Here is a 21,910-nt window from a genome sequence, read left to right as displayed (position 1 = left end):
TCTTGAATCCAAAACAATAAAGAGAAGAAGAACACACTGCGCTGAAGTGAAGAGAATAAAATAAAATCAACACTCATCACTGTGATGGAACCTAAGCAACATAAACAGTAACATATTACCTTCTTCCATTTCTGTCTTCAGTGGCATTACATAATGTCACAGTCATCCACCGTTTCAGATTCAATTAATTCTCCAGAGCGACTATGGGTCAGTTTGCCTCTAGCAATCGGGTGTTAAGTGCCTTGCTCAGTGCTAGTGAACTCTCACCAGCTCTGCAGTGGCATCACTTCTTCCAAGCATCATCGATCCCACATCTTTAGTGCTTGAATCCTGTATACTTACACATTGTTATTGTCATTTGATATGTGACATCATATTGAGTGGCCACTGCATAGTCCCATGCAAATGTATGAAAAGCTGGGAGAGTGAAGTATTTCCAAAACAAAACAGACATGCGACACTATCATAACAGTGTAGTTATGATGTTTTAAGAGCTGTGCCGTAGGAAAAATGTCTCACCTCAGCATCTGAGGACCTAACCTTTCAGATCTTCTCTGCATGTTTGGAAAGAGAGAGCCGGAGAAGGAGACTTGCGTGCTTGCTCCAAGCCTTGAGTTAGCCTCACTAATTACTGCGAATAAAAGCGCCTTTTTACTAAACTGTAACCTGAGTGCTCTGCTGGGAGAGTTTTCCTGTAAGTAGCTCTCAGGAAGAGCAATCAAAGACTTGGAGAAACAAGGGGGAAAAAAGTTACAAGAAAGTAAATCACTAAGTTCAAGTCACTATGTCTTGCAGGAAAAATAGCACAAGGAAAAAAACGAAAGTATGATTGATGGTTCATTACATAAGCAGAGTGCAAAAGGGATGAGAGATTTCTGAACAGTTTTGCAAATTTGAAGGAGGAATATTTGAAAAAATATTTGAAATTTTTATATTTATAACTTGTATCACCTTGGGGCCACTTAAGTTTTCCATCAGGGGCCAGAGCAGAACACTTGTAACAAATGTTTTTTTTTACAAATTATTTTTAAAAATATTCAGTTATACATGTAGTGCACTCAAAATATTTTTAAATAATAATATTAAAAGATATACTGATTATTAAGATAATAAATATACACTCTAAAAATGCTGGGTTAAAAACAACTCAAGTTGGGTTGAAAATGGACAAACCCAGCGATTGGGTTGTTTTAACCCAGCAGTTGGGTTAAATGTTTGTCCAACCTGCTGGGTAGTTTTACTTAACTCAACTATTGCTTAAAAATTACAGTATTGCTTACTTAAAATGAACCCAAAATATCTTGAAAATTAACATTTATTAATATGTTTAATAAATGAACATTTTAATTTCATTTTAGATTCATTTTAAGTCAGCCATATAGTCATTTTCAAACAATAGTTGGGTTAAATAAAACTACCCAGCAGGTTGGGCAAACATTTAACCCAACAGTTGGGTTAAAACAACCCAATCGCTGGGTTGTTTTTAGAGTGTATACTGGCCCCATTCACCTTAAAGGAACACTCCACTTTTTTTGAAAATAGGTTCATTTTCCAGCTCCCCTAGAGTTAAACAGTTGAGTTTTACCGTTTTCGAATCCATTCAGCCGATCTCTGGTTCTGGCAGTACCACTTTTAGCATAGCTTAGCATAGTTCATTGAATCTGATTAGACCGTTAGCATCGCGCTTAAAAATGACCAAAGAGTTTTGATATTTTTCCTATTTAAAACTTGACTCTTCTGTAGTTAAATCATGAGCTAAGACCGACAGAAAATAAAAAGTTGCGATTTTCTAGGCTGATATGGCTAGGAACTATACTCTCATTCAGGCGTAATAATCAAGGAACTTTGCTGCCGTATCATGGCTGCAGCAGGCGCAATGATATTACACAGCGTCTCTCACAAACGTCTCCATGGTTCCAAGGCACGTTCCCTGTGCAAGCAGGGGCTCACGGGCGCTGCGTAATATCATTGCACTGCTGCAACCATGATACGGCAGCAAAGTTCCTTTATTATTACGCCAGAAAGAGAGTATAGTTCCTAGCCATATCAGCCTAGAAAATCACAACTTTTTATTTTCCGTCGGTCTTAGTTCACGATTTAACTACAGAAGAGTCAAGTTTTAAATAGGAAAAATATCAAAACTCTTTGGTCATTTTTAAGCGCGATGCTAACGGTCTAATCAGATTCAATGAACTATGCTAAGATATGCTAAAAGTGGTACCGCCAGAACCGGAGATCGGCTGAATGGATTCGAAAACGGTAAAACTCAATTGTTTAACTCTAGGGGAGCTGGAAAATGAGCCTATTTTCAAAAAAAGTGAGTGTTCCTTTAATTGTATTCTTCTTCTTCTTCTTCTTCTTCTTCTTCTTCTTCTTCTTCTTCTTCTTCTTCTTCTTCTTCTTCTTCTTCTTCTTCTTCTTCTTCTTCTTCTTCTTCTTATTATTATTATTATTATTATTATTAAAGAAAGCAAATTATGAGTTGGGGGTACCAAAAATTTTGTCATTTACTTGTATTGAACCCAGGATATTCCTTTAAAAATTGCATAAGGAAAACAATAAGGGATGAAGCAAACAAACAAATAAAAAAAAGAAACCTCAACCCCTAATAATAAATTATTTAATGTGTCAAATGGTATATTATTACTATATACTAATATTTTATTTTTTGTGTTATTAATAAACATATTGAAAATTCTAATATAGACTACTAATAATACACAGTTACCAAACTATAGGAATAACATTAAATTCTGTTGGTCAGTTTTTTATTATTATTAAATTATTTTTATTAAAAAAATATATTAGATTGAAGTATAAAATATTAATGCTTGGCAGGCCTTATAAAACTATGTTTTTCGTCTAATTGTGATAATCAGTCTGATAATCAACAAGCTTTACACTGTTAGACACACCTTGTCTTTCATGAACATGCACATTTTGATTTCTTCTTGTGGTATGAAACAGTCTTTATTGATATTTTAAGCATTCATTCCTATAAATCAAGATTTCCCATGCAGGTGATAGAGAGACAGTATCATATTCTGACTTTGCTCTGGCATGTAAATCAAAAATCCTAAGTGAGGGGGCTGCTGACGGGTTCTGGAGCGAGTGTGTTTTAAAACCCTCATCACGTAGTCCTCAAAACACTAACAGCTTCATTCGCTATCCAAATTGCTGCAAGTCAGGCTGTCACCGTAGCAACTGCAGCTGCTACCCTGCCAGTTGCCAATCATAAAGAATAGCATCCTTTGCGTCCTGCGACATATATGCACATTGTGAAGCGTAACCCAAATAGTAAGTGGTGCTTTGAGGAATAATAGTAGATGGGAGGGAGTCAAGAGGGAGGGGTGGCTACATTCAAGCTGAGGTAATTACAGGCAGATGGAGAGGAAGTGATTTGCTATAGAATATTTCTTCTCTCTTCAGGGATTTTCAACCGGTTTGATGCAATATGTGAATGCAGGAAGACCGTTTCTGTCCAAACTCTCAAATCTAAAATGCAAGCATTTCAAACTAGCGGCTATGGGTCACAAACAATTATTTTAACAGTAAATCAGTCTTTGATCATCCACAGCTAAGAGGGAGTTTGAATACAATTTACTTTAATTACTCCATTATTTACAGATATTTCCTGACTCATACTGTTTATTTCATACTAAAAAAAAGAAAGAAATATGTTTCAAATATATGCTATACATGTTGTAAACAGCACATCTTAAGGAAATATATTTTGCAAATTGAAATTTTGTTTAAACCTTGAAATGCCAAAATATTATAATATTACAAAACTCTTCAAGAGGCACTTCAAAATACATTTTCAAACTTAAAATACATTTCAAGTAAATGCAAAATGTAATATATATATATATGTATCTCCAATATAATAAAATTTTATATATATATATATATATATTATATATATGAGGAAATGCAAATTTATAGAACATATATTAAGATCTAATAGTAATATTTTTTGCGAAAATACATGCACAAATATTTATTTTTCCAATATGGGATTAAATTATTTTCAAAATTTCTTGCTATGTGTTGTTATGCAAAAAGATCAGTCGGAACAAATCCCAAAGTTGTATCTAGATAAACAGAGATGGTTCCCAATAGCATACATTTTAGGCTAGCTGACATTTTGCAGCATGTCAATGTCAAAATGTGGACAGCAAACAGATCCAGCAAAGTACAGTGAGGGGAAGGCAGATGACATTGGCTTGTTTATTTTCTCTTTTTATAGGTATGTCAAGCCCTAACTCACATAATTAGGGGTAACATGGCTACGCTGTGAGCGACGCATAGCATAGTGCCACAGATGAGTCACGCCAACATGATTCACACAAACAACCCTCGTTATCATCTGCACCCCATTACCTCTAATAGCTAGACCCCTGTCATCTGTTTTCTATTTCAAAGCACAATTATGACTTTTCAACAGAAATGACAGTCTCAAAATTTCCGCACTACGCATAATATTGACGAAATGTTGCGGCGTTGCAGACGTGCGCATTCACCAGCCTGACTTGAGACATTTTATTCAAGCCAAGTGGAGCACTGGAATATTTGGGCAGTTCACCCAGCTGCCATGGCAACAGGAATTTTTACAGAGGCACAGGCCTATGGTTAGATGCTTTTCACTTTGCCTTCACCAACCAACGGCTGGGATTTGGGCCAATCCGTTTATCTCTACTATGCAGAGTTGTAATAATGCAGTGAGAAGGACTGTATGAGGTGTAGAGCTTGATGAGCGGGGATTCCCTCTCCTAAACTGCACACTGACACCAATTACAGGTAGAGATGACAGCTTTGATAGATTTTAAAAGTAAAAGCACAAACATTGAGGAAAACTAGGATCTGTGGAGTGAACAAACAAACAAACCAAACATTTAGAAATCAATGCAGTTGAATTACAGTTCAAAAGTTTGGGGTCATTTAGATGTTTTTTTCACACTTGAAATAGTTCATCCTGGGTCATTCTAAATACTTGAGGGCTTTTCACGCTGCGCTTAAAGGATTAGTTCACTTCAGAATTAAAATGTCCTGATAATTTACTCACCCCCATGTCATCCAAGATGTTCATGTCTTTCTTTCTTCAGTCGAAAAGAAAATTCCAGGATTTTTCTCCATATAGTGGACTTCACTGGGGTCCACTGGGTTGAAGGTCCAAATTGCAGTTTCAGTGCAGCTTCAAAGCACTGATCCCAGACAAGGAATAAGGGTCTTATCTAGTGAAACGATATATACTTTTTAACCACAAATGCTCGTCTTGCACTGCTCGGGGATGCGCCATGCATTACGTTAAAAGGACGTAGGCGGAAGTACTGCGGTAGGGCGAAAAACTTAATCTAATTTTCTCCTACAACTTCAAAATCATCCGATATCATTGTTTTACTTTTTTTTGTTGTAAAGGCCATTTATTTAATCTTTGCATGTTCGCTTTGTAGACACTGGATCGGTACTCACACATGACTTTGCAACGTGATTACGTAATGTGTGGCGCATCATAAAGCAGTGCAAGACGAGTGTTGCGATCGCAAAGGATCACTAGAAAATAAGGAGAAGACGAGTACATTCATCTTGCGAAACATCTGAGCTTTATTTTACATTCATGCTTAAAATGATCCAAGCTTTGGCCATGTATGGAGACGAAGAGCTAAAAGCTGCCACCTAATCCAGAGCAGAACCTCCACCAATAGGAACAAGCTGTTTTTGTAGGGAGCAACAAACACACACACATATACATATATATATATATATATATATATATATATATAAGCACCTTATTAAATATATATATATATATATATATATATATATATATATATATATATATATATATATATATATATATATATATATATATATATATATATACACATTTAAAGATAAGAATAAGAAATGCTGGAAGGGCGTGTGTCTTTATAGTAAACAAAAGATTATTCAGATTAATAACAATGACTTCCTTGTTACTGTAGGTTACTGTAAGTCTCAGCAGCATGACGGATACTTTGAATCTAATCTCCTACAATTAGAATGTGGTTTGAATCAATGACTGAGTATTTCATAAGAAAAATGTTCGAAAGACTTCATGTACGGTGCTCAGCGTAAATGAGTACACCCCCTTTGTAAAGTAACATTTTAAACAATATCTCAATGAACACAAAGACAAATGTTGACAAGACTAAGTTTTATATAATATCTGTTTAACTTGAAAGGTTAATAATATAACTTGGAAAACAAAATTTTCAGTTTTACTCAAATTAGGGTGATGCAAAAATGAGTACACCCCACAACAAAAACTACTACATCTAGTACTTTGTATGGCCTCCATGATTTTTAATGACAACACCAAGTCTAGGCATAGAATGAACAAGTTGGTGACATTTTGCAACATCTACCTTTTTCCATTTTTCAAGAATGACCTCTTTTAGAGACTGGATGCTGGATGGAGAGTGATGCTCAACTTGTCTCTTCAGAATTCCCAAAAGGTGTTAGATTGGGTTCAGATCAGGAGACATACTTGGCCACTGAATCATGGAGAAATCTTGGAGTTCTTCTTCAGAAATCCAACAGTGGCCTTAGATGTGTGTTTAGGATCACGGAGTGATGGTAGCATCTTCTCCTTCAGTATAGAGCAGTACATCTGTGAATTCATGATGCCATCAATGAAATGCAGCTCCCGACACCAACAGCACTCATGCAGCCTCACTCATAAGGACACTGCCACCACCATGTTTCACTGTAGGCACCATGTATTTTTCGTTGTATTCCTCACCTTTGCGACGCCATACAGTTTTGAAGCCATCAGTTCCAAAAACATTTATCTTGGTCTCATCACTCCAGAGTATAGAGTCCCAGTAGTCTTCATCTTTGCCAGCATGGGCCCTGGCAAACTCTAGGTGGACTTTTTTGTGCCTGGGCTTTAGGAGAGGCTTCTTTCGTGGACGGCACCCATGCATGCCATTCCTCTGCAGTGTACGACATATTATCACAGGAAATAGTCACCCCAGTTTGGCTTTCTACTTCTTTAGATAACTGCAGTGAACTTGCATGCCGATTTTCTTCAACCCTTCTCATCAGAAGACACTCCTGTTGAAGTGTTAACTTCTGTGGATGGCCTGAAAGTCTCTGTGAGATCTTTTTTAATTTTTTGTACCACTTTTGCTACAGTGTTCTGACTGATAAGTAAAGCTTTGCTGATCTTCTTGTAGCCTTCACCTTTCTGGTGTAAAGAAATTATTTTCTTTCTCAGGCCTTGTGATATTTCTCTTCCATGTGGTGCCATTGCTGACAGCATGAAATGGGGTTTTAACACCCTTTTATGGTCAACTGTCTGCTGGACAGCTGTGTAATGCTGCGTTCACACCGAACGCGTCTGGGGCGTCTGACTTACATGTTAAGTCAATGCAAACGCGCGTCTAGAGGTCCTGCGGCGCGAATCAAGCGTCTAGCGCGGCGCGAATCGGCCGTTGACGCGCGAATGGCGCGGCGCGAATTGAGCGTTCACGCGGCTGACGCGCGAATTGAGCGTCTGACGCCCAAACGCCCGAGTTGAAAAATCTGAACTTTGGCGTAAATTCGCGGCGCGTTAACCAATCAGGGACTCTGCTTTGGTAGTAACGTGTTTATGATGTGATCAGTGATGCCGGAGACCAGAACAAAGATGTCGCTGTGTGTAACGTTAGCCACCCTGAGTTCTGTGATGTGTCATTATATTTTTATCGAGACAGGAATAAAAAGGACCTTGCCTGGAAGAGAATAAGCGAAGAAATCGGACAATCTGGTTAGTTGTAAAACTTTTTGCATGATTTTAGCCGTTGATACTAGCCCACCTTCTAGCTAGCAAAAGTCGGCCGGCATAACCGAGTTAAATTGCCGCTACAGGTTTCCAACTGACGAGATTATGTGTTTATTCAGAGGATCTGTGCAGAAAGAGATGAAAGCCCCTCCCATGACGCGAATTCGCGTCTGAACACACTTTGTTTATACGCGCGAATTGAGCGAATTTTACGCGCGTCTGAAGCGTCTGACTTCAAAATGTTCAAGCGTCCAACTAGACGCGTCTGGCGCGAATTTGACGCCCCAGACGCGTTCGGTGTGAACGCAGCATTATGAATAACTAAACTCACATGTGGATGAATTCTTGTTAAATTAAACATTTGTAGCCTAAAATTTAGCTTTGCTCCAGAGACTTTCAGTGGGGTGTACTCATTTTTGCATCACCCTAATTTGAGTAAAACTGAAAATTTTGTCTCCAAGTTATATTATTAACCTAACTTTCATGTTATAAGTTAAACAGATGTTATATAAAACTTAGTTATGTCAACATTTTGGACATTTTTTTTGTTCATTGAGATATTGTTTAAAATGTTACTTTTCAAAGGGGGTGTACTTATTTACGCTGAGCACTGTATAGAGCCATGTTTGTATCGCCTTCCCAATGAACTCATCTTGTTGTGCATTATCCTTTTATTGTGCCTGTTGTGTTAACTTCTGTTTGTCTTTGGTATGCTATGTTATGTATAAGGAAATCCAATAAAAATGTAATTATCAAAAAATAAATAAAAACAAACAAACAAAAAGGAAAACTGTGAAACACATAAATAACATTTTGAAATGTAATTTATTTCTGTGATGGTAAAACTGAATTTTTAGCAGTCTTTTAGTCTTCAGTGTCACATGATCCTTCAGAAATCATTCTAATATGCTGATTGCTGCTCAAACATTTCTTATCAGTTGAAAACAGTTGGCAGATTAATATTTTTTGTGGAAACTGATTTTTTTTTCTGTATTCTTTGATAGAAAATTAAAAAGAACAGCATTTGTTTGAAATATACATATTTTTTTGTAACAATGTAAAAGTCTTTATTGTCACTTTTGATCAATTTATTGCATCCTTGTTGAATAAAATTATTTCTTAAAAAAAAAAGAAATGTTATGAACCAAACTTTTGAATGATTTTGAACCTTTTATGGTAGTGTACATTCTGTTTCAAGGTGTAAAATATTCCTAAATAAATATAAACTGTTTGCTCGGTATGGGTAGAAGATCAACTTAAAAAGAAAAAGAAAAAAGAAACAGAAGCAAAGAAACAGAAGTGAGCTCTCGATAAATTCATTTATTTATTTTTTTTGCACAATGAATGACATGAACAAGATCAACTGTATTTTAAGTGCTCAATACTGTTCACCGGAGATGGCTGCACAAAATGAGCTTTACAGTAAGAAAAAGAAGAAATAAAAAAATAAAACTACAAGATCATGAACGGCAAACATGACCAAACACATGCAAGCTTATATGTATGTACATATATACACGCTAGTACTTGTATTTATAAACATGTCTGTATACACAGTTACACAAAACATGAATGTGTATACATACATTCTATGTACAATGCATATGTTTGTGTATATCAGTATTTATTCTTTTCTATATACGTTCATTATTTGCTGTTTTTAATATCCATACAATGTACAAAATGCTTTATGAATTTAAAATCCATTACAAAAAAACAAACAAAACAAAAACAATGTATAAGATCTTATTCAAATCGAAATTCTTGACTTCTTCAAAATTTCTATGCATACAATGAAACAGAGCATGCAGGTACAGAAATCAAATGGTCAAAATGGTCATAACACCATATGTATGAATTCAAATTTAGAGAGCGATAAGAGCTTCTGTTGTGTCCTCGTTAGGAATATTACTTTCGATTAACAATTCACTTGTATTATAACTTCATTAATAGCAATACAAACTAAAATACAATACTACATTTGAGTGGATGACATTCTCTCGGTGACCTCGGAAACATTTACTCGACACAAAGTCGCTATTGACGTTTAGGAGCAGGAACATAAAAAAATACACTTAACTTCACAAGGCACCAATTATCAGCTGGTGGAGAAAATATATCTGGCATTTTAAAACCAAAGCCGAGCATATTTGAGCTGCCAGGCCTTGTTACCAAAGCCACTTTTGATTAACCTATTATAATCATCTATAATGTTTCAGAAAACTGCTACGGTGTACATTTTTGTTTTAAAACATAGCTTTCGGTGCTTAAAGCACTAATAAAAGGTCAACATTTTTGGCAATGTTTGCAGGTGTTTAGCAGAACCAGCGCAAATGGACACATCCTACAAAAGGTCCAGTACAACTGGCTGAGGCAAATAGCTGCCGGCATATATTATTTCTTTGAGCTTTAATGCACTGCAAGTTATCACGAGGACAGAATGGTTCATAACACCGCATGGCATGTTAAGCCACTACATGTGTCCTGCTTTGGACAACTGTGAGTGCAACATATTGACATGATTCTTAGGCATGATTCACGCAGCTATACAGCAACCTACAGATGGTAGACTATTTACAGGGGACAATTTGTTGAATTGAATACTTGATTAAGGCTGCACTGCTTAGAGGCTGATTTTCCTCCTCCAGACAATGTCTAGAATTGCAAAAGAAATGATAGTCAGTTTTAGCACTTTTCATTTGAACGGTTCAGATTTCAAATTTCAGTAAGACCACTTCATTTAACAGAAAGCTTATGTGTCAGTGGATTCACAGCAATAACCTGATGCATAGTAAATAAGCGTGTATTCATTTCAAAAACCCTGCGTGGGTTTGGTTATAGAGATATTTTGAGTGTCTTTATGTGTATTAAATGTGCTGCCTGGTCACTGAACTGTATATTTGTATAGAAACGTATGTATGTAGTCAGAATGAAGCCTATTATACTGTAGCAAGACTTGTGAAAATGTATCGAAATGATGAACACATTACAACCAGGGCAGCAAACTCTATTGTGTACATTCTAGACCAATATCTTGCCATTAATTGTTCCCAGTACCTGAACGTCATGGATTTATAGACAAACATAAGGCACATATATGGAAAAACTAAGAAATCATTAACAAATGGAAAGCTATTCAAATTAGGACCACATTCAAATCTATTCCGATTCCAAATGTCGCTTATATCAGTGTAACTTGTTTCTAAAACAGCGTAGGACATATATTTGATTAATTTGTGACGTCCTATGTTCAAGACGATCACCTAAATAGCCTTCAGTGTATTTTTCCAATTCGAACGACGGACTAATCGAAAAATAAGCACACCACCACACCATTCAGAGTAATACACACAAGCAGCTAAACTGAAACCGATCTATGCTATGATGCACAACTACACTGAAAATTTGGTCATGTGGATATCTAATACTGACAGGTATATAAGACATACGATTGTTTCGTTAACAAGAGCAGGAACATTCTCAAAGAGTCTCTGGAGAAGGCCATTCAAATAAGAACTTGTTTTCCAGTCAGATCATGAAAATATCACCCAGATGCTCACAATTATCTAAAGCGAAAAACCAACACCGACACTGTGTAAAACTTCAGCCCACTCAAACTTGTTCAACAAAAAAGAAAGAAAAGAAATAAGTGCTCTGTTGGTTTTAAATGCAACCGTAGCATTTTTCATCAAGCCTGTTGTGAACTACTGGGATGTGTTTTGATGTCCTGTGTCGTCAACAAGCCTTCGATCTGCAGTGATTCCACTTCGTTAAGAATACACGACTAAATATGTTTCTCCATTTGAACAAGCTTTCTACTTCTATTTGGTTAAAAATGGAACAAAAACATTTCAAACTTTATATGGTTTTTGATTTGATATGCTGACAGTATAGGTAGATCTAAAATACTTTTGAAATTTGAAATGTTAGTAGAATATGTTGCTATGTACAGTGAAATGACAGCCATCAAAACATCACTGAAAACGGTTTCATCCAAAAGTATTGCCATTACTTCATGCCTGAAACACACCTGAGCGCAGGCAAGCGTATGTAAGCATGTGTTAGCGGTGAAATCAACCTCTGCCAGAAGATCTGTGCTTTGTGCTTGAGCGAAAACAAAAAACAAGAAAGGAAAAAGTGCACAGTACTGTCATTTAAGTTCATTTACATGTGCTGGTAGGTTATGGCTAAAGCCATAGTTTCAACATCCTCATGGTTATGGGCTTTGGGAGATTAGAAGTTCAGTTTGTCTCCTTGAGACCAATAAGAAAGTATGTGATAGAATTGTACAATCTGAAAGCGGAGCTTTTTAGACCACAACCATGATCCAAATTCTCAGCGAATGCCCATTAAAATGTATCAGCAGAATTCAGATCAAAACAAACCGAAGAAACGATACAAAGACCCAAGCACAAGGCTAACTCACAGTGCACTGTCATGACCTCGCTAATGAGAGGTGAGAGTAGCTTCTTCTCTCCTGTTCCCTCTTCCTCTGCGGTTTGGACGCTCCATTTGGAACTCCGGTTGAACTTTGTGCCAGTGCTTGCCTCCCTGCATGGATTGCGGGTTGGTTTGGGATCTGGCCATGTGTACCACTGACTCGATGGCGTCTGTGATGGAGTCGTGATTGGAGAACTCAAGAGGAGCAGGCACCAGACCGGTGTGAAGGTTTCTCTTCCCAGGAAGGTCCACACACTTTTCAAGAACTGGCATCTGACCCAGCAATCCCTCCTCGAGAGAAAGCGGCTGCTTCCTTGGCCTCCCTCGACGTCTCTTCACCATGTTATTCCCTGTCTTGGCCTGCCTTTGAAGTCTCTTGACTTTTAGAATCTTGTTGACGTGATCCAGGTTTTTCTTGGTGGTGAGGATCTTGGAGAAGGCACACATTTTTCGCATGTCGCACTGGATCTCCTCCACTTCTTTGCCCTTGTACCTCCTCTTGTAGGAACTGTGGTCTGGAGATGATAGGACAAAAAACAAACCAAATCAATGAAAATGACAAGCAACAGTTCCAAAAATATCAGAATTGAATCAGAATGACAAATGAATCAGAATTGAATGATGTTTGTTAACTGTTCTCGCTTTTGGAATGAGTACTAAAAATACTATGACCGAGCAGCGCACCCAGAGGAGACGAGCAGGTGGCTCGCGCTCAGCAACGTACAGTACGTCTCTGTTCCCTCCTTCAGGGAACGAGGGTTACATATGTAACCGAAAGGTTTCCTGCACTACTTACTCTGCTACTGAAACGCTGCTACTGAATCAACTACACATAATATAAAGCACAACCAGTTTGACAACAAAACAAATGACTCTAATCAATGACTTTTTAGTGAATCAAACACTTGCATGATTTTTATTAGAGTAGTACCAATTGGTTTTTCATTTGACAATGTGTATAGTTGAAGATACACATTGTTTTGCCATTATTATTAGTAATAATAATATACTACCACATTTTTTGTGTATTTTATTTAATATATAGTTAAGGCCAATTATTTGCATTTACACCACCTGTCTTTTAAAAAATAAAAAATAAAAATAAGGTAATTGAAAATCCTTTTGCACAACCTGTTTTAAAGACCCCATGTGGTGAAAGTCAAGTTTTTAATGTTGTTTATATATATTTATGTGGTGTTTTTAATATGCTTCAAGACAAAACATGTGCAAATTCATAAGTCAACACCATTGCTGAGTATTTTATGTTTAAAACTGCAGTGAACCAAAGACAGTCTCAAAAACGTGGTTTGCAATCGCTGGTGTTTCTTGCGTCACAAACTACCTTGTAGCCAATCCCGTCAACATGTGGGCAGGCATTAGCATATCATTTACTATGACCGCTCTGAAGCCGGGGAGTCTCAAGAGAAACCAGGTTATCTCGGTATATTTTTCTGCTAATATTAAAAGGTCGTGTACATTTAGCAATATAGCGGGTGAATTGTGTATATGATGAATATTACGATGTTGTGATGAACTGTCTTTCTCCACTGACGTTCTAAGTTGTTCAAAGCATTACTAAGGATAAGGTAGCGGTCTGACTCTGAGATGGCGAACAGGAACATGGTTTGTGTTACATTAGCAACACATTATTAGCTGTTTGATAACATAGTAAAGCAAAAGGCTAATCATATTTATTACCGTTATGTGTCCGACATAAAGAGCGATAGCGTTTACCTTAGTTGACGTGAGTGAGTGGAGGTGGAACTAATTTGCATATTCATGTATCCATGTATACTAAATGAAGTAAGGGTGTAGAGGTACATTCAGGCTATTTTAAGGCAAGATAATTTTTTTCCCAAAGGATTTTTTTTTTTAAATATGTCATTTTGGTGATCAAAAATTAGTTTTAAGGCATACAATTATTGACTCCAGGGGGGGCTTTAAAATAGTTAATATTGAAATGATATTTATCTAAATATTTAGTCCCTAAAAGTACAAAAAGATTCAATAATGGAACTATTAAGGAACTGGAATCATTCAATTCTTTACGGTTCCCACCCCTAGCTATGAGACACTGATTGTGAAAAATGTGCTAGGCCAGTCTGGTAAACAATTGGCCAGTCATTTGTTATAATATAATTGAATTGCAGATCATCTCACTAGCTAAAGCAGCAATATTTCTAAAGTAAACTCAAGACCCCTGAGTGAGTCATGACATATGCAGCCAGACTGAGAGAGATAAACTTTCTTCTGTGCTTAATGATGTGACAATCCAATGTGTCAACACTCTAATTTGTATTAGCTTGTGTATAAATATTCCTGTATATACAGATCTGATAGCAATTGATACAGCCAAGCTTGTTGAGTCATGCAGTTTATCATTATCAGCTGTCAGTCTAACAGACCGAAGCGTTAATAAGCAAACACGTGAAAAATGCCCCATGAGAGGAGAGGACTCTGAAGCAACAGCTCACTTAACACTTGACATGTGGATAACTGCATCCGTGCACATAATAAAGAAACATCAGGAACCTCCCACTTATCAGTCAATCAGTGAATATAGTCAGTGTTCACATTCACAATGAATAGATGCGTCTGTAAATGTGAGTAATAAACTATGAGGCCTCGGATACATTTGTGATTAATTTTCTGCCTCTACACTTCACGTTGGAGCTTTGGAAGGAAGCCCAGACCAGAGGAAATGCTGGGTTTCTGGCAGCCTTGTTTGAAATGAGTTCAGACAGCCTAAAGCTGCCTAAAATGTGTGTTCCACATCTAAGATCTCTCCTGCACTCTTTTCATATCTCTGGAGAGGTCTCTTTTTCTCTTTTCTTGTTGATTGCCACTCCATCTGGTAGGTTTCCATGAAAACAAACAAGAGCTGTAATTGTGGAAGATGTCTGCGCTCTATGCCTATGCATTTCTCTAAAGACTCTTTTAAGAGTGCACCTGTGCAAACCCGAAAACAGGATAGACTCCTCCTTAATCCTTAATCCATATTCGAATCTCTCATTATAGCATTAAAATGCAATGTTAAAACAAATAGCAACCACACTTTCAAAACAATCACCAGGGCTATTTTGGATGCGAGTTAGAACAAAACAAAACCGAAAAGAAAAGAAAAAAAAAAAAAAAAAATGCGCATGGGTCACTAACCAGCTGTGCATGGGCTCCTTCAGCCCATTTGGTTTCAATAAAGTAAAATGTGTGCCTGACTAAACATGAGCCCTTCCTTCTCTGGCCTCAGTTTATCACTGGGAAACTTGCAGAGTCTTCCCAAGTGCCAACAAATCATTGGACAGAGACATTCATTTTCAAAGGGAGTGTCACAACTCATTTATTCCCTGAAATCTCTACCTGCATCCTGTGCACAATGTTTTCATTAGAGGCAGCAATTTATGGACTTGCCTCGCCGCTGTCCCCACAGCTCTGCTCTACACGGTAGTGGAGGCCTACTTCCTGTTGCCATGGCAACCGAATTCCACAGTTCAAAGGTAAACGATTTAAAAAAAATAAAAAATACAGTTGTGTAAGATCACATTTTTGCCCCTGCAAATTCTCTAGTTGATTGTCGAGGCAAGCTACTCATTTAATACACAAAATCCTTGTTAAGCAAATGTAGGTGCAGACCTGCTTGAAAACTCATGCACTGGCATTAAGCAATGGTCTTAATAGGTTTTCTTGCTTGCAGTGTAAAAAAAGATGAAACGCTATACCAGTACGATCAAAGGGAAATCCTTTGTGTAATTCCTGTGCTAGCAAATGAGTGGCATTAAGTTTTACATTAAAGAGGGTTTAGAGAGCTGAAAGATCTGTACATTGAGAGCTCCATCAGAATTTCAATCCATACCAAATGTGCTGACTGATGTATGATCAATTACATTCAAGAACCTGTCAAAGGGTGACATTTCTAATGGATACATTTATTTAGCCTTTTTCTTTTATATCACCTTATTCTTTGTGGAATGTACCTATGAGAGTCCCCACACAATTAAATGTTTTAATTAAGATGGATGGAAGGATGGATAGATGGATAGATTGATAGACAGACAGAAAGACAGACAGCTTTTAGGTTTAAAATATGGAAAACATGCTCCAAACTAGACACTCCCATCACAATGATTAATAGCCTTATTATAAAAAAGGTGCTGTCGTCATGCCATGATTCCTAGCCAATAAAACTAATTAATCGTAAATGAGATATGACCTTAAATGCAAATTTGAGCATATAAAAGCCTCAATTTGCTGCAATTTATTGCATGATAGCCATAAAGCCACTGGCAAAAAAATGCGACTGCCATAAAAAAGCAATTCTGTCAAAACATGCTTATCTAAATCTGTGCTTTGAAATCAACACAGATGTACACTTAGGTGGGATGTATGTCATATTTCTCTGTTTAAGTATAACAAACTAGCTCTTTGAAGCATCGAGTTAATTCATGGAGGTGGGTGGTAGCAGGCAGAACGTGAGTCATCCTCATAGTTCCCCTAGGGGAGTGAAAATGTAATCTAACTGTGCCTTGGGCTTGCAATTCCCCTTCAGTGGAGTAGACTGGATTCATTAAACCTCTGGCTTCTCTCCAGCTCTTTTAACAAGAGGCAAGGTTTTTTATTGCATGTCTGTAGAATATAAATCAAAACGTGTGAATAATATATCTCTAAGAAAAAACCATTGGCAGGCAGGGGCGAAAAGGGAGGAAAGAGAAATTTGTGAATTATAGTTGTCTCCATCCATGCATTACACTTTGCTTGCCAGATGTACTAAGAACAGAATACAAAGTGTTCAAAAAGCACATTTGTTCCTCTAGATTTTGCACTTAATAGCAGAACATGATTTCAGTTGTATCAAACTAATCACTGCTTGGTAAATCAAAATAATGTTCATTTATAACAAAAAATAAGTGAATCAATATCTTTTAAGGATCTTTCATTTGTCTGAATGCATTTCATAGAGACAGATATATTTTTACCTGCTACAACTGTGTTGGACTGAAACATCTGCTCTGCTCTCTCTTCTCTACCTCCTTGGAAAGACACCATGCTTCCTTCTCTGTATGCTGCAAAGTCCTCCAAGCTATGCTTCCTGATGTGAATGCTAGAATCATCATCCCCTAAGTGCTGCCCCTTAAAGGAGTCCAGCACCTGGTCCTGGCTGGCTCGCAGGCGCTCGTGTGGTTGTCTAGTGCAGATGTTAAGGAAGTTGTTCATTGTCTCTCCTCGAGTGCGTTTACAATGCTGAGAGTCAGATAAGGATAATGATGAGAGCGTGTCTACTTCAAAGTAGTTCCTGGAAGCTTTTGGCGAAGCATCTGTGCTTTGCTTGCCTCTTTGCTTGTCCTTCAGTTTGGACAGAGTGTTCTTCTCCAGTCTCTCATTTAAGAGGCTGAGAAAGGCAGGACTTTGGGTTCCACTGAAGAGCCCGCCGAGGTCCTCCCTCTGTGGGATGTACTGATCCTCTTTATGTTTGTACTTGTGCTTGTGTTTGCGTTTGTGGAGACAGACACTTCCCAAACAGCTGCTCGAAGGGAGATGGGAGTCGCTCATTCTAGATGAAGGCATCTCATGTGGCATATTCTTCGCTCGATGTCTGCTAGGAGCAGTGAGACTGGAGGACGCACCAGGGTGGAACTTTGGTGGAGGGACTGGTGGCCTCATGAGAGGAGAGGGTGAAGGTCCAAGTGCATGAGATAAGTACAAGGGAGAAGGGTACTGACCATAATAGCCCATGTTTATCATACTTGTGGCAAGAGGCATGGATGTGTAAGGCATCGCGTAGGGTGCATAGTAATTGCCACCAGGCACTGGACAGCCAAACCCTTGAATAAAAGGCATCTTTGATATTGGCTCATTTGACTTGGCTGGCCGACCACGCCTCCTCTTTGACTTATCAGAGCTCCTGCGAAGATAGTGCACAGGGTCATAGGGATAGTATGGCATAGGATAATAGTGGTCAAAGTTGAGACGGAAGATGCTGGGATAGGAATTCTCATGGTAGAACTTGTAGCTGCGATGAGAGATTCGGAAGACCTGGAATTTGCTAACCAGCTCCTCGAGGTCAGCCATAAACTGCAGGTCATCCTGGCTCTGAAGGGCCTTGCGTTTCCTCCGATGCTTCTGCTTCTTTAGGCTCTCTTGAGCGAAGAAATTTTCCACAGTGACCGCAGTGACACGCTTCTGGTAGTGCCCTCTCGCTGCTTTGCTCTTTGCCTCTATAACAGCTGCCTCTGTGCCATCAAAACTGCAAAGATCAAACGAGTATCTCCGACGGGATGCTGGGCCTTTCTCAGTCTGGTCAGATGTGCTGTTGTTGTCGGTGCCAATTCCACTATCACTTGGGATTGTCTCTTCACTGTGGGACTCGCTAACTGGAGACAGGGTGACTTCTTTGATGGAAGCCACTTCGGACAGGTGGGATGGTGAGTTAGCCATTAGTCTTGGGGGAGACAGCTTCCAGTTACTACTGAGCAAGCCCTTATGCGTTTTTGTGGGCAATGCACTGATAGGCTGTAGATTTGGCATGGTCTTCAGGTCATGCTGGCTGGTATCTGTGGTGGCAGGGTGAGCTGTCCCACCTGCTGCAGAGTGAGAAGAGAGGGACTGCATGACCCTGGGAGAAGGCATTCCGGTTGTGGATGGTGTATTAGAAGGCACTAGAGGGTTCTCGAAGGGACTTGAAATAGGCAACGAGTGCTTATCACTGGCTTTGTGCTCATTTTGCTGGGCTTGAAGATCAATTCTGGGCTTCCTTCCCCGTTTTTTGCCTATGTAAATAGTCCCACGCTTGCTGACATTGATTTGCTTGCCAAAACGGGCCTCGATTGTCGATGCCATGGTTGTCATGGCATTTGAAACCGGAACATTGGACTTCAATGCAAGATTGCCAGGATTAGAAGTGGACAAAAGTTCATTCAAAATGCTCTGCATCTTGACCAGTTTCATTTTCTTAGTTGCCCTCTTTTTAAGGACACCTTCTTGACCTGATTTCTTTAGTTTTAACTGCTGTGCAGGGGGGGATTTGTTGAAGGCCAACTGCACTAATTTTGACATACTATGCTTCTTCCTTCTTTTTGAAGTGCTGGATGAATCTTGGGTAATAGGGCTAACTGGGCTTGTTGCGGTTCCTTCGTGAATTGTCTCCACAGTAAGTAACGGCTGTTTTTTGGGCCGTCCACGTTTCTTTTTCACTGGAGTAATAACTGTCAAACTATTTGTGTTTGTGTACAGTGGGCTGGATGGGGTAATAGGGAAAGCAGAAGGTGGCTCTTCAATGGACAGAGACTGATTCACGTCTTTATGAGGAGAGGAGTTCTGGGACTTTAAATAAGACCACCTGTCCTTGACCTTTGATAGTCTACCCTCTGTTTGCTTGTCGGCATCAATCATTGATCTTGGTCTCCCAGCTGTTTTCCTCTGTCTATTCTGAAACATCTCAACATCATCAGTCATTGTCCCAGCACTGTCTTCCTCACTCTCTCGTAAATTCACACCAAATTGTTTTGGTGCAATGAAATCTATTTTCTTTGTCATTTTAGGTTTTGTGCACCCTTGGTCTGTTTTATCAGTCTTCTCAGCTTGCTGTGTGGTTTGTGAATCAGATAAGTTATCTTCAACTACTTTTCTATTTCTTCGCTTTTTACTTATAGATTCATCTGTGTGATGGGTGCCACAGCTTGATGTTGTCTTACTCTCATTATCTGTCCTACTGCTTGACTTTTCAGGCTCCTCTGTCTCAAATTCACTCTTATCAGTTTTGTAAGGTTGTCTTTCCTTAGTACTATCTTGGTGTTCAGTATCTCTTTCCATCTTTTTGGCCCAGTGAAGGCCTAAATTTTGCGCGGTTGGGGCCTTCATTGCATCTTTCCTTCCATATTTACGTTTGATGTTCCCAAACACTTGCTCAGTGACTTCCTGCAAGCCTCTGTCTTTGCTAAAAGAGAAGAGACTTGAGTCAGCTGGGGGACTCATTACTGTATCAACAGGAGATGATGCTAGTGTGTCAGTGCTTGGGGAAGACACGGCAGATGCAAAGAGACCTCCAGACGAACCGTCTGTGACCTTTTTAACTTGCGTTTTCGAAAATGATGTGTTGGGTTCTGGGTTCTTGTTGGTGCATGCTGATTCTCTTTTTGATTCTGGTTCAGTCCTGTGTTGCTCTTGAAACACTACATCTCCAACAGTGTCCAACGGCTTTGTCCAGTCAAGGTGGTGAATGTCGTTGCTTTTAGACTCATGCTTTGGTTTTGTGCTCTCCATCATCACGTCAGTTTTATTCACAAGTTTATAAGGCCTCTCATAGGTCTGAAAATGAAAAACAAAAGGAAGAATTTAGAAAATAGAACAACGTTATGTCTAGATAATATTAAGACATTTAAATATTTAAGTACTATATTTACCCTACAAATGCTCTTCATTATCTTAGGTAGATTGACAGAGAAACATTCACACCGCATATATACATATATAGGAAAACTAACTAGGAACCTACATGTTGTTACTGATAACAACTACTGTTTTGCTGCCAAGTTCTCAGCTTGTGGGCCACACCTACTGAAAGCATATAATACTGTGCACCATTGTGCAAGCCTTTGAGACTTGTGGTTTGGTCTGTTAGAAATAACGTATTGCAAGATCAGCACTTGATACTAGGATATGTTCTGTAAAGCCATCCTGTTTTCAAAGCCAACAGCTACAGGCGGTAATGAAGTTTAACCACAGTTTTGTTTTTCAGCAGGTCAACTTCCATTTCAGAGCTCTGCAGCTGAGGCTAAGACAGTCTATGCTGCGGTTTCAGATTAGTTTACATCTGGGGTCCCAGTGTTTTCAACAGGCTCACAACAGGAAAGAGAAAAAATGCAAAATGTACCTTTAGAAAATACAAATTGTCCCTGTTTATGCTATTACATAAAACAGAAGAAGAAAACAGATCAACTGAGAATCATTGTGCAAAGAGTCTTTAAATTTTTAAAGCTTAAAGAGCTTTAAAGAAAGTGGTAGGAATAAGCTATGTTACTTTGGCACTGACATATCTGATTACATCAGTAGAAGATAATTTAGTCTCCTGGAGTCTGGTTTGTTTGGGTCACAGCACAGCAAATTAAAGAATTTCTGACATAAACCAAAGAAATGCAAGGAAATACAAATTTAGAAGAGTTTAAGTAAGTGCCCTTGAAAGATGACATTCTGGAGTGATGAAAGGCCTGTCTTTAAACAACAGTGAAAGTGAGCTGAACTGAGCTGAACAATGAAGAAACCACAATGAAAAAGCACATTATAAAAGCTCACAACTGCATCTCTTACTTGATGTAAAATCTTTGTCCCTTTTGTGGGTTATTTTCTAAGCAGTTTTTATGGTGTCCTGATGTACTACTCCAGGTTAGTTAGTGCCAATCCATTGAGCCTGGTGATGGGAGCTGAAACCATTGGCTTGTACCATTTCCCAGTCCAGTTTCTCTCTCTTTACCCCCTCATTTTCTCATTCACCACAGTTTTATGAATAGTTGTTCCAAAAAATGACCAAAAGTAAAACCCAAACCTTTAAAGTAAAGATCTATCTGGTGGAAGGTGAACTGCAGTTTGGTTGTCTTTTAAATTTATTTCCTTAAAAGCCAATTTGAGAACCACAGGAGCTGCCTTTGACAGGTTAAATGACCACAGACAATTATG

At 38.4% G+C, this 21,910-nt stretch overlaps 1 protein-coding gene across 2 annotated transcripts in view; it reads right to left on the bottom strand.

Annotated features, from left to right (window-relative positions):
- Positions 1–9,113: 9,113 nt before the first annotated feature.
- The window catches only part of setbp1 (SET binding protein 1), an 80,755-nt gene continuing 67,958 nt past the window's right edge, over positions 9,114–21,910 (bottom strand). Inside the window, exons 1-3 of one of the 2 annotated variants that reach the window (XM_067405792.1) lie at positions 20,641–20,749; positions 17,218–20,545; positions 9,114–12,762 (exon numbers count right to left, since the gene is read on the bottom strand). In XM_067405792.1, the coding sequence (XP_067261893.1) occupies positions 12,254–12,762; positions 17,218–20,545; positions 20,641–20,697 (3,894 nt within the window). In that variant the 5' untranslated portion in view covers positions 20,698–20,749 and the 3' untranslated portion in view covers positions 9,114–12,253. Of the gene's footprint in view, positions 12,763–17,217; positions 20,546–20,640; positions 20,750–21,910 lie in introns of those variants that run through there. The other variant, XM_067405791.1, reaches the window with a different exon arrangement.

Source organism: Chanodichthys erythropterus, chromosome 13 (assembly GCF_024489055.1).
Source record: "Chanodichthys erythropterus isolate Z2021 chromosome 13, ASM2448905v1, whole genome shotgun sequence".
NCBI lineage: Eukaryota > Metazoa > Chordata > Actinopteri > Cypriniformes > Xenocyprididae > Chanodichthys > Chanodichthys erythropterus.
Note: the sequence above shows the minus strand (reverse complement) of the source record. Positions and strands in the feature narration are given on the sequence as shown.